The sequence below is a fragment of the Ceratotherium simum genome, chromosome 6, assembly GCF_057802395.1.
Source record: "Ceratotherium simum simum isolate JZ-2026a chromosome 6, ASM5780239v1, whole genome shotgun sequence".
NCBI classification, from domain to species: Eukaryota; Metazoa; Chordata; class Mammalia; order Perissodactyla; family Rhinocerotidae; genus Ceratotherium; species Ceratotherium simum.
Genome location: NC_141905.1, coordinates 69290435 through 69303236, shown reverse-complemented (window position 1 = coordinate 69303236; position 12802 = coordinate 69290435). Strand labels below are relative to the sequence as shown.

The window sequence follows — 12802 nt, the reverse complement described above, 5'->3', positions numbered from 1 at the left end:
AGGTCTCCAAAGAGGAAGAAAAATTATAGCCTGCTAATTATTTCAACTCACAGGACTCTGCAAGATCTGAGTAACTCGTTTCCTCTGCTCCATCATATTGAAGTCTTGTCGTAGATCAGGAGACATGTTCCTCTCCCTAATGTATTCTGGGTCATTTTCATTGATGCGGTCAAAATACCTCTCTTTGTGAGGCATGCTGGGAGGAGGAGGAGTAGTGACCACGCTTTGGCTGGCATCTGAACTCATGCTTCAAGTCTGCTGATTCCCCTTGTTATCTGCATTAATAAACACAAAGGATATTGACGATAAATTCATTATTAAATTTGAATTTTACATGAGTCTAGCAGAACTTTTTTTTTTGCCCTCAGAATAACAGTGACCACCTTCTTTAAAAAGTAGCTTCTTAGGGGCCAGCCCAGTGGCATAGCAGTTAAATTCGCCTGCTCTGCTTCGGCAGCCTGGGTTTTGCAGGTTCGGATCCCAGGCACGGACCTACACACTGCTTATCAAGCCATGCTGTGGCGGCGTCCCACATATAAAGTGAAGGAAGATAGGCACGGATGTTAGCCCAGGGCCAATCTTCCTCAGCAAAAGGAGGAGGATTGGCAACAGACGTTAGCTCAGGGCTAATCTTCCTCACCAAAAAAAGAAGAAAAAAAAAGTAGCTTCTTAAAAAATATGAGAACAGTTTTTTATTAAGGTAAGAATATCTTAGATTGTAATGCTAAATTAGAAATTGATATTTTCAGAGCTAACAGAAACTTGTGGTTCAATTATAACAATGTCATCAACTGCTAATTGAACTTTTTTAAAGTGCAAGGATCAAAATATCCAAAAGTAAAACATCACTTCTAAGATGGCAAATTTTCACAATTAATGGATACTGTCAGTAGAGCTTCTCTTATCTCTCTTATTCATGCTTTTATGTTAGACCAAATTTCAGCCATATTTAATGACCACTACATTTTATAGTGAATGTAATTTACTAACATGAGAGAAACACAGTTTTAAGTGTTTCAAACGATTCAACAACTTCCCAAGGAAAATGTGGGTATTATTAAGGTTGCTAGACTACATAACTTTAGCAGATAGTTCTTCAAATCCAAGTAAGAAACAATAAAAAGCTATTCAGAAACCACATAAGCAGCTGATTCACTTAATTCTCATGATTATCACTGATACTTAGGATAATCCCTGATTTTATGTTAGGGAAACAAATTCATTTGGTCTTTGCTATAGCTAAGCACGTAACCAACTATAGCGACATCAACAGGACAGGCATTTAACATTTCCCCTTTACCCCTGCCTGTGATCTCTGTGTTAGAAGTTGATGAAGTCAGCTAGCTCAGTGCTTCTCAAGTTGCCTACGGTAAGGACTTTCTCTAATTTGTTGTGGGCCAATATTTTTATAAAATACAAAATTACGCATTTAGATGTCACAACAACATCAAACTGCAAGAAGTTTCTAAACACTTAATCTCATATTCTGTACTTGTCACAGACTGGTAGTAGACAGTCTGCAGACTGGCACTGGATCCTGGACAACACTTAGGGTAGCAATGACCCAACAGAGAGAATAACAGTCACTGCCAACTAAAGAAATGCTTCCTCCAACTTTTAGAAGAAGTGATTGGGCATAAGCCTAGATCAAGAGAAAGGAAGACCACTAATTAGTGTATCACTTTCCCTAGTTGTTCTTTTGAACTAAATATAGAAAATGCAAAAAGGTGCATCAAGGAAGAAGAAAATATAACAAATAAAAAAAGAAATTGTAAATATGGTTTTGCATAACACAGTTTTCTCTACAGGTGGTGACTTCCATTCAAATGCAACATGTTCAATATAAATGATTGGGTAACAGAAAAACCTTTCTGACTAACTATGCAATGGTATTTTTTCAAGTGATTATTTGCATGGTGGGAAGAATCACTTCATAACAAAGGGAGTTAAATGTAAAACATCCAAGTATCCTTTTTCTATTTATGTAGAAAACTAAGGGGAGAGAAGTTCCTGCAGATCTGCAACTCTGCAGATTCTTCACAGCCTCGGAGTCCCAGCAGAACATTTTTCTAGATAAACCCAGAAGGGAAAAGGCAAAGGCCACTTTCTTCTTAGGGATCTGAATCCCTGATAAAGACCAGAGACATCCGGTCTCATCTTTTAACCACAGTAACAACCAGTGAGGTTACTGTTTTTGTCTCTAATAAAAGTCTTCTCTGATAGAATTCTTCTCTAAAGCTGCCTGGATCCAACTTACTCCAAGCAAGCCAATTATAAGACATTAAAAATTCTTGCATTAATTCTGGTCCTGGAAATGTAAACTCATTCTGTTAAAAATAATTCTTGCAAAAAATGTTAGAACTCGTTTTATTCTACTTGCCAACATCAATCTCATATACAACATTCTATAAAGTTATGTAAATTACTTTAGTGTACTATACAAAAAATTCATGCAATATGGTTTAAAACACTTTATATCATACCATTTTAATAAAATTCTGATTTCGTGACTAGAAAGCAACTAATCAGTGAAGGAAATGTAAAAAAAAAAATGAACTTTTATATAACTGAGTTATCCACATCCTAATTCATTAATTTAAAAATTGGGAGAAAACACTCAACTAAAGATTGAATATGTGATCATTAAACATGTTCTTCACAGGATAAATGGCCAGGGTCGTTTTCTCTTTTCTTTTTTATATAACATCCATGACTAACGACCCTGGCCACATTATATTCTTCAAATATTAGGTTTTGGTGTACTGTTATTAGCTTGGCTTACCAACCTATAGTATTTACCGTCATGTTGCTATTATCCAAAAATGTGGTGCACAGGGCACCACTTGTAAGAAACTTTTCTTTTTTCATATCCAGCTGGGTTATCAGAAGTCTAGAGGTCTCACCAATCTTTGGAACCTAATTTTCTTAGAGGCTGTTTATAATAGGTACATTTAAACTCCTTAAAACAGTTTAACGCTAGCAGATAGGAATGTCAAGAAGAATTAAAGTTATAAAAAAGCAAACTCACATACATTAGTAAATGTCATGCTGACTTTTAAGCACAGACTAAGTGAGTACTCAATTAATAATTGGGATATCACTTAACCAAAAAAATCAATTCCGTTTTAGTTTACCACAGCAGGCCACTGGCTTCTTAAGTCATTTTTTAAAAGACAGTCCACAAATATTGCCTTGAATTGGATTTTACCTATTCCTCAATCCCAAAAGCACTATTTAGCCTAATAGAGAATAGAGTTAGATAATAAGCTTGTGTCTAACTAAATTTGTTAATGCTTATAATTTCGTGAAAACACAGAAAAAAGTAAGCAACTCTGTTGATGGATTCATTGTCCCAGCATTGGTTTAAGAAACTGATAAAGTGAAACACTGATAAGTAAAAGCTTATAGTTAAAGATGAATGCATTTTTAGATGAGTAAGGTAAAGAGGAAGATACATTTAACCATCCATTTTATTTTATTTTTTTTATAATTTTATTTATTTATTTTTTTCCCCCAAAGCCCCAGTAGATAGTTGTATGTCATAGCTGCACATCCTTCTAGCTGCTGTATGTGGGATGTGGCCTCAGCATGGCCAGAGAAGCAGTGTGTCAGTGCGCGCCCAGGATCCGAACCCGGGCCGCCAGCAGTGGAGCGTGTACACTTAACTGCTAAGCCACGGGGCCGGCCCATAACCATCCATTTTAATAATGAAAGAACATTTTATATATGTATAACATTTTATAGTTTATACCATGCTCTTATGCCTTTCTATATTACTTTATCTTTGCAACTACACAATGAGATAGAGGTTGATAATCTGGAGGTTCAGTGGATTAAACATCCTGCCAAAAATCATACTGCTTATGTCTTAGACAATATTCAAAGCCACAATTTCTGTCTCCTAGTTCACTTTACAATGACACATACTATTTCACATATCATAAAACATAAGAGGACTACAAAATTTTGAGACTTTTAGTCTACATTCTGTCCTGAATATTTAACAATTGGAGCTCATAGAATCTGTCAAAAAATGAGGAAATGACACCAAAAAAGGGAAATAACATTAGAAATGACTCAAAACACTCTGGCCTTTTTAAAACGTCAAAAGCTCATCATTTAACTTGGCTTTTTAATACAAGAAGTTTCAAAGTTTTATGTACTCGGAATAAGAATTGGGAATTTATATTAAGGATACGGAAATAAAGAATAAGAGTAGTAGCTTGTCATTTAAATGCTCCTCTATACACAGATGCTGAACAATAGGAGTTTTACATAGATTTTTTTTAAGCCAATCATGAGCACAATTTATTTGCAATTTTGTATACCAACTACTACAGACTGAACTGTTATTTCAAGCCTTGAAAAAATTTAGGATCCACAAGATTATCTGAACATAAATGGAATACAGAAAAATATGAGAGAAGCTTGCAACATTATTCACAATAGCCAAGATAATGGAAACAACCTGTGTTCATCGACAAATGAATGGATAAAAAAATGTAGTTATGTATATATACAATTGAATATTATTCAGCTATATAAAAGAAGGAAATCTTGCCATTTGAAACAACATGGATGGACCCTTGAGGGCATTATGCTAAGTGAAATAAGTCAGACAGAGAAAGACAAATACTGTATGATCTCACTTATACGTGGAATCTAAAAACATCAAACTCATAGAAACTGAGAGTAGAATGGTGGTTGCCAGGGGCTGAGGGATGGGAGGGGGAAATGGGGGGATGTTGGTCAAAGGGTACTTTTAAATTTTCAGTTATAAAATGAATAAGTTCCAGGGATCTAATGTATTGCGTGGTGATTATAGTTAACAACACTGTATTGTATATGTGAAAGCCGCTACGAGAGTAGAGCTTTAATGTTCTCACCATAACAACAACAATAAGAAAACAGTAATTATGTGAGGTAAAGGATGTGTTAACTAACCTTACTGTGGTATTTCACAATATATACATACACCAAATCATCACACTGTATGCCTTAAATGTATACCATGTTATGTCAATTACATCTTGATAAAGCTGAAAAAAGTATGAGAGAAGCAAAATAAATTAGACTAGTATGTATAGTTACCCATAGGACACCTATCAACAAATACCTTTCTGGAAGATTATGCTAGCAAATGGAAAACACTAAAGAATTTTTACCCAACCTAATAAATTTGCTTATACAATATAAAAATAGATTTCTGTGCTTAAAGAAAATCCTAAATTAGTTTGAAATAATGATAAGTGAGCCCCCCTGCAGAGCACTCACAGTAAAATAAGTTGTCATAATAAATATATGTCAGAGGTCCTCTTTCCTTCCTTCAAAAAAAAATATTTATTGAGCATCTACTACATGCCAGGCCTTGTACTAGAGGAATGGATGGAATGTTGAATCAAATCCTTCTGGGATCTTCTAGTCTAGTTCAGACGCTTCTATAACCCAGTGAAAAGGATTCTACCCAGCACGAGGGGAAGCTTCCCCGAGGACATAACATTTTCTCACACTAAGGAAGGTACATGCCCAGGGAAACAGTAATGTGCCAAGGAATACAGTTAGCAATGGGATAAACATAGCACATCTTATAGGATCAATGTTGCTTAAAGATTTGGTTTTAAAAATTTAATTAGTCCTACTGGTAACTTAAAGCATTTTAATAAATTATTTTTATAATAAAAAGCTACATGAGTTTCAGAGAAACAGGTGAATTTCATGCTTGCTTAGAAGGTGATGCAAGCTTCCTAAGAGACCTACAAGGCAAGCAAAATAGTTATTTCCTACCATTTCTCAGCAGGTTGTACCATATTAAGTGTCTGAATAAGTGGGTGTTCAAAGTGATACTTTAAAGAGGTATTAGTAATCATCACTTCTTAATGCATATACTCTGTTCTCCTCCACTAAAAAGTTTACCCAGAGGTTTCTCAAGGTATTTTGTAATAAAGTTAACTGTTTTAATCAAGACTAGGAAATCAAGCCTATGTCACCCACTCATGTTAAAACATACATACTCTTTTCTGGGAGATGGGAAAAAAGTCATCTAAGGAAAACAGCAATACTAAATAGACCCTTAAAGCTAGCAGCTAAATAGACTTCTTTAAACAAACAGTTTTCTCCTCAAGTTAGTTTCAGGACTAAGATTTTAGGTCCTTGAGCTTGAATAAATTGAATAAAAGCTTACAACTCATACGAAGCACGCGTAAAGAAGCATGTGTAAAATGGCGCCAGTTTTATTAATCTGAAGTTGATTTTTCTCATGTTGTTTTCCAAGAGTCAGAGTGTCATAGAAAATACATGCGAGTTCATTTAGAACAGGTGTGAAAGCGCTTCCATACCTTTGCATCCAATTTTGCCTGACCAGAGCCCATATTCCACCCTAACAAGTTATTGTTCTTAAATTCCATCCTTTTACTCTTGTTCTGATAACTTCTTTCCCTTTCTTAAAATCTTAAATGGCTTCCCATCATCCATAGGATAAAACTCTTCATTGTTCACTTATTTCTATTTCCATCATCACCTCAATGTTTCTTTCACAGAGAATATAATTGCTTTACCTATAATAAAAACATCCAAGCCTAAACTTTAACACGATATAAAGAAAATCCCAGTAAAACCCATCTAACTATCCTTACAATGCTCCATCACAAATTCTTTTGCTTTTCTTCAAAACTACTATATACACACTATATACTTCTAGTGATTCTCTAAATGCTTAAAAATATTCTTTAAAATGGCCCTTCTAGGATAGCCTTTTCAAAAAATGGTGCTGCAGCATTGTACATACATAGGCAAAGGGTGGGGGGGAGGGAGATAGAACCTTGACCTAAGTCTCACACCTTATTTAAAAATTAACTCACTTCTAGGTATTCAAACAAAAATCTGTATATGACATGTTTATAGCTGCACTATTTACAATATCCAAAAGGTAGAAACAACCGAAATGTCTATCAACTAACGAATGGGTAAACAATAAATGTGGTATATCCATATAATGGAATATTATTCAGTCATAAAAGGAATGAAGTACTGATACATCTACAACATGGATGAACCCAAAAACCTTATGCTAAGAAAAGAAGCCAAATACAAAAGGCAACCTATTATATGAGTCCACTTTTATGAAATATCCAGAATAGGCAAATCTATGGAGACAGAAAGCAGATTGGCAGTTGCCAGGGGCTAGGGGGAAGGAGGAATAGGGAGTGACTGCTTAATGCGTACTAGGTTTCTGTTTGGGGTGATGAAATATAGTTCTGAATATAGATAGTGGTGATGGCTACAGAGCACTGTAAATATAGTTAATGCCACTGAATTATACACTTTAAAACGGTTAAAATGGTAAATTTTATGTTGTATGTATTTTACCACCATAAAAAATTAACTCAAAATGGATCACAGACTTAATCGTAAAACTAACAAATTGTTAGAAAAAAACATTGGAGAAAATCTTCAGGACACAGGGCCAGGCCAAGAGTTCTTAGACTTGACACCAAAACATGATGTATAAAAGGAAAACTGATATATTGGACTTCACCAAAATTTTAAATGTTTGTCTGCAAAGACCCTGTTAAGAGAATAAAACAAGTTGCAGACCTCAAGGAAATATCTGCAAACCCCACATCCAACAAAGGACTAGTATGTATAATATATAACAAACACTCAAAACTTAAGAGTAAAAAAAAAAATAAAATGATTCAATTAGAAAATGGGAAAAGACACGAATAGACATTTCACCAAAGAGGCTATAGTATACATATGGTAAACAAGCACATGAGAAGATGTTTAACATCATTAGTCATTAGGAAAATGCAAATTAAAATCAAGAGATGTCACTACACAAGTAGCAGAATGGCTAAAATAAAACATAATGACAACCTCAAATGCTGGAGAAAACGTAGAGAAACTGGACCTCTCATACATTGCTAATGGGAATGTAAAATGGTACAGCAATGGTAGAGCAAACAGTTTGGCATTTTCTTAAAAAACTAAATATGAACTACTGTATGACCCAGCAATTGCACTCTTGGTCATTTAACTCAGAAAAAGGAAAACATGTTTACACAAAAATCTACATACAAATGTTTATGGTAGCTTTATTTGTAACAATCAAAGACTAGAAATAATGTAGATGTCCTTCAACAGGTGAATGATTAAACAAACTGTGGTATATCCATACTATGGAATATTATAAATAAAATAAAAACAAATGAATTACTGATAGACACAACAGCCTGAATAGATCTCCAGTGAACTTCGCTGAGCAAAAGAAACCCAATCCCCAAAGGCTACATACAGCATGATTCCATTTATATAATATTCTCCAAATGACAAAATTATAGAAGTGGGGAGCAGATTAATGGTTGCCAGGGGATGGGGAGGGATATGCTCAGGAGGGAGGGAGGTACACTCAGGCTGGAAGGAGGTGGGTGTGGTTATAAAAGGGCAACAGGAGGGATCATTGTGGTGATGGAACTGTTCTGTATCTTGACTGGCGGTGGATACAAGAACATACATGTGTGATAAAACTGTGCAGAACTAAACTCACACACACACACACACACACACGTACACAAGATTACAAGCAAAACTGGGAAAAACTGAGTTAAGACCAGTGGATTATGTCAATGCCAACATCCTGATTGTGATGTTATACTGTAGTTTTACAAAATGTAATCACAGGGGGAAAGTGAGTGAAGGGTACAGAGGATCTCTCTGTATTAATTCTTACAATTACACGTAAATCTATAATTATCTCAAAATAAAAAAGTTTAATTTTAAAAAAAGGCCATTCCATAATAATGGATAAAGTCAGATTGCTAGTTTCTATTTCACATGAGAATGTGATCAACTCTGCAGCAGGGTAAAGCTTAAATTGTAGTTATTCTTAGATATTTTCTGTACCAGAATGTATTTTAAAGCAGTTCAGTCAATATAACTAAATTGCATCTGAATAAAAATGCATTGATACTATTAGTGTCAACTGGTCACTGCAAAATATTTATCATGATGATCAGTCTAGAGCAGCTTTGGAACTTAAATCTGGTTACATAACAATTGACTCAAGTTAAGAACAGTTGAATACAAAGCCCCTGCAAGACAAAATGAAATATTGAAAAAAAAAGCATTTAATGGATACTCTTTGGATTTCAGTACTAGTCTTCATAAGCCAGGAGACACAGCAAGTGGAAATATTGACTCAATGGCTGGCGTTGTTATGAAATTTTTAAAAACCTGGCTGTGGTCAGATCAGTTTAAGTATCATTGTTCTCTATCTTTTCACTTAGTTAAACCAAGACCCCCAGTGGATGCCTGAAACCACAGATAGTACCGAACCCTACATATACTATGTTTTTTCCTATATATATATATATACCTGTGATAAAGTTAAATTTATAAATTAGGCACAGTAAGAGATTAACAACAATAACTAATAATAAAACAGAACAATTATAACAATATACTGTAATAAAAGTTACTGTAGATCTTAGCAACCTCAGAATATGTTTTTCTTTCTTTACATCGAGAATTTTCACCTTTTCACTTAAAGGAAGCACTTCACAGCTTCTCTTTGGCATATCTCAATTGCCAGCATCACTACTGTCGTGCTTTGGGGCCACTAAGAGGTAAAACAAGGGTTACTTGAACATGAGCCCTACGATACCATGACAGATAACCCAGATGGCTACTAAGTGACTAACGGGTGGGTAGTGTACACAGACTGGACACACTGGACAAAGGGATATTTCACATCCCACACGGGATGGAGTGGGACAGACAAGATTTTGTCATGCTACTCAGAATGGTGCACAATTTAAAACCTATGAATTGTTTCTGGAATTTTCCACTTAATATTTTCGGACCGCAGTTGATCGTGGGTTAACTGAAACTGTGGAAAGTGAAACCACCGATAAGGGGGACTACTGTATTCTAAAAATTTCCTTCTATGTAATCCTTTCAGGCAGAAAGCAGAGTGGTGCGGAGTACTGGATTGAAGATAAAGAGACCAGAACTCAAGTCTTTCCATTTCCACCAACTGTTCTGTGACCTTAGAACAGCCATTGAACATTCATTCAACAGGTGACTGAGCATCTACTATGTGCCAAGGTCCTACCATGTGGGGATACATGTGGGGGGCAAAGAAAACAGTTCTTCCTGAGGTTTGCAGTCTAGTAAGAAATACAAACAACTAAATAGGCAATTACATCATAAAGGTGCCGTGATCAACTGTAAAATAAAAGGATTGTCTCAAAAGACCCTTCAGATTTTCCCAGTTCTTATATCTTATGATCCTACTGGTGTCCTCTGATCTAGTCCCACAATAAGGCAGATAAGGAACCTTCCTATGGCTTAGTATTCACAACAGCTAGAGATTTTCTAACAATAACTAGGTGTTCCTTACTTTGGTGATGGGTCATGACAGCATTCGAAAACAACTATCAGTTACTGAGCCCTTACTATGTGCTAGCCACTGGACTTTACATACATTGTCTCATTTACTCCTCATAATCTTATGAGGTAGGTGTTATTATCTCCCTTTTACAGATGAGAAAATAAAGTCACTGAGAAGTAACATGTCTCAGGTCAAAGAGGTAGCAAGTGGTAGCCCAGGGATTTAAATCTAGTCTGTAGATATCTAAAGCCCATGGTTTTAATCCACAACCCAGACCCAGGGGTAGGTGGTAATTTCTTTTCAAATGCCAATTCCAGCTATTCACTAGCACTGATTGGTTGGAAAGGTTTTACCCAGGCTCAAAGCAAAACAAAACAACTCAGAACTGCCCTAGCTTAGAAGGGAGTCATGCATCTTCACCATTCTGCCTCCCAAGGAGGGATGTTTTAAGGGAAGTAAGTGGTAGATTCTAGATCCTCTTAACCCTGAACAACTACCCTTAGCATAAATATTTCTGCTTCCAGGTGATATCTGAAACAACTCAGTTCCAGGGCTCCTTCTCTTTAAAATTCAGCAACCCTATTTTCAATACTACATATATACAGTTATGCTTTCTAGTACTTCAGAGCAATATAAACCAATGCAAACTAGTATGAACTCTATTAGGGAAAAAAAAAGATTAGCCTTTTTACAGTGTTCTTTGTTTTGAAAATAATGCAGAAAACAGACTTTTTTGTGTGTGTGAGGAAGTTTAGCCCTAAGCTAACATCTGTCGCCAATCCTCCTCTTTTTGCTGACATCCGTGCCCATCTTCCTCTACTTTGTACAGGACGCCATCACAGCATGGCTTGACAAGCAGTGTGTCAGTTTGTGCCCGGAGTTCCGAACCTGCGAACCCTGGGCTGCCGAAGCGGAGCACTCGAACTTAACCACTATGCCACCAGGCCAGCCCAGAAAAGAGATTTTTTTACAAAGTAACGTTATAGGGCTGGCCCTGTGGCTTAGCAGTTGGGTGTGGCGCGCTCCGCTGTTGGCGGCCCGGGGTTCGGATCCCAGGCGCGCACCGACACACTGCTTCTCCGGCCACGCTGAGGCCGCGTCCCACATACAGCAACTAGAAGGATGTGCAGCTATGACATACAACTATCTACTGGGGCTTTAGGGGCGAAAAAAAAAAAAAAAAAGTAACGTTATAAAACTTGTTGTCAACACTCGGGGTTTTCCACTGGCCATGCAGATTAGAAACAAGATATCAAGTATAAACAAAATTCTAGTTTTAAAAATCTTATCCAAATATTTATGCAGTAACTATCCAATACGTATGTTTAAAGAACATTAGGTTCAAGACACAAATACATGAAATACTCTAGAACAGTGGCTTTCAAACTTTTTAGAAACGGTAATCCACAATAAGAAATACATTTTATATTGTAATCACATACAAATACTTGAGATATATAACTGAAATAAATCATGTCACCATACTTTTCCTTAGTATGTGGTACATTCTGATATTTCTGATATTTTCTATTTTAATCTATTTCATTTTTTTAAAAATGCTAGTCAAATTGCTTCATGATCTACTAATTGGTTGTGATCCACAGTTTGAAAAACACCACCCTAGAAATTCTAAGTCATGGTCAGATGGGAAACAGAAAGGAAAAGAGAGGGCCAGCATAGCGGTTAATTTCACATGCTCCGCTTCGGTGGCCCAGGGTTCACAGGTTCGGATCCCCAGCACGGACCTAGACACCACTTATCAAGCCATGCTGTGGCAGGTGTCCCACATATAAAGTAGAGGAAGATGGGCACAGATGTTAGCCCAGGGCCAATCTTCCTCAGCAAAAAGAGGAGGACTGGTGACAGATGTTAGCTCAGGGCTAATCTTCCTCACCAAAAAACAAAACAAAAAAAAAAAGAAAGGAAAAGGGGGGGTTGTGTGTGTGAGAGAGAGAGAGAGATGGGGGAGAGGGGGGAATGAATATGTGCTAGAGAGATGGAAGGGAATAAGAAATGATTCCTTTATATATTTTTAAAAAGAAATGTTTATGGCAGGTTATAGCAATAAGATATTAGTGATTTGTGGGACAATTAAATTTTCCTCCATTTGGGCACTTAGAAAGTGCCATCTGTGCTACTCAATATCAGGGTTTTTTTTTTTTTCATTTTTCTTGACTCATCTACTTCTAGTTCAATTTTTAGATCTTTTTGCTCATGTTTGTAGTCCCCACAATGGCACAGTACTCCATAAATGGCAGCTGAATTGAATTATTTTACTATATCACAACTCCTTCCAAATCAATCTGGTTTGTATTATTTCTAGGCAGGGAATGGTAAAAACAATCTTATGAAAAGTTATTACTTATAAAAAGTCTTTCCAAACTTAAAATTCTTGGCAGTTTTAATAGCTTT

The 12802-nt window shown here is 36.1% G+C and overlaps 1 protein-coding gene across 4 annotated transcripts in view; it reads right to left on the bottom strand.

The window, feature by feature from the left end:
- Nucleotides 1–12802, bottom strand: part of ADD3 (adducin 3) — a 135313-nt gene that overhangs the window by 30031 nt on the left and 92480 nt on the right. For all 4 annotated transcript variants that reach the window (XM_004428063.3, XM_014785719.2, XM_087432571.1 and 1 more), the window contains exon 2: nucleotides 52–275. In XM_004428063.3, coding sequence (XP_004428120.1) covers nucleotides 52–246 — 195 coding nt within the window. In that variant the 5' untranslated portion in view covers nucleotides 247–275. The remainder of the gene's footprint in view (nucleotides 1–51; nucleotides 276–12802) is intronic.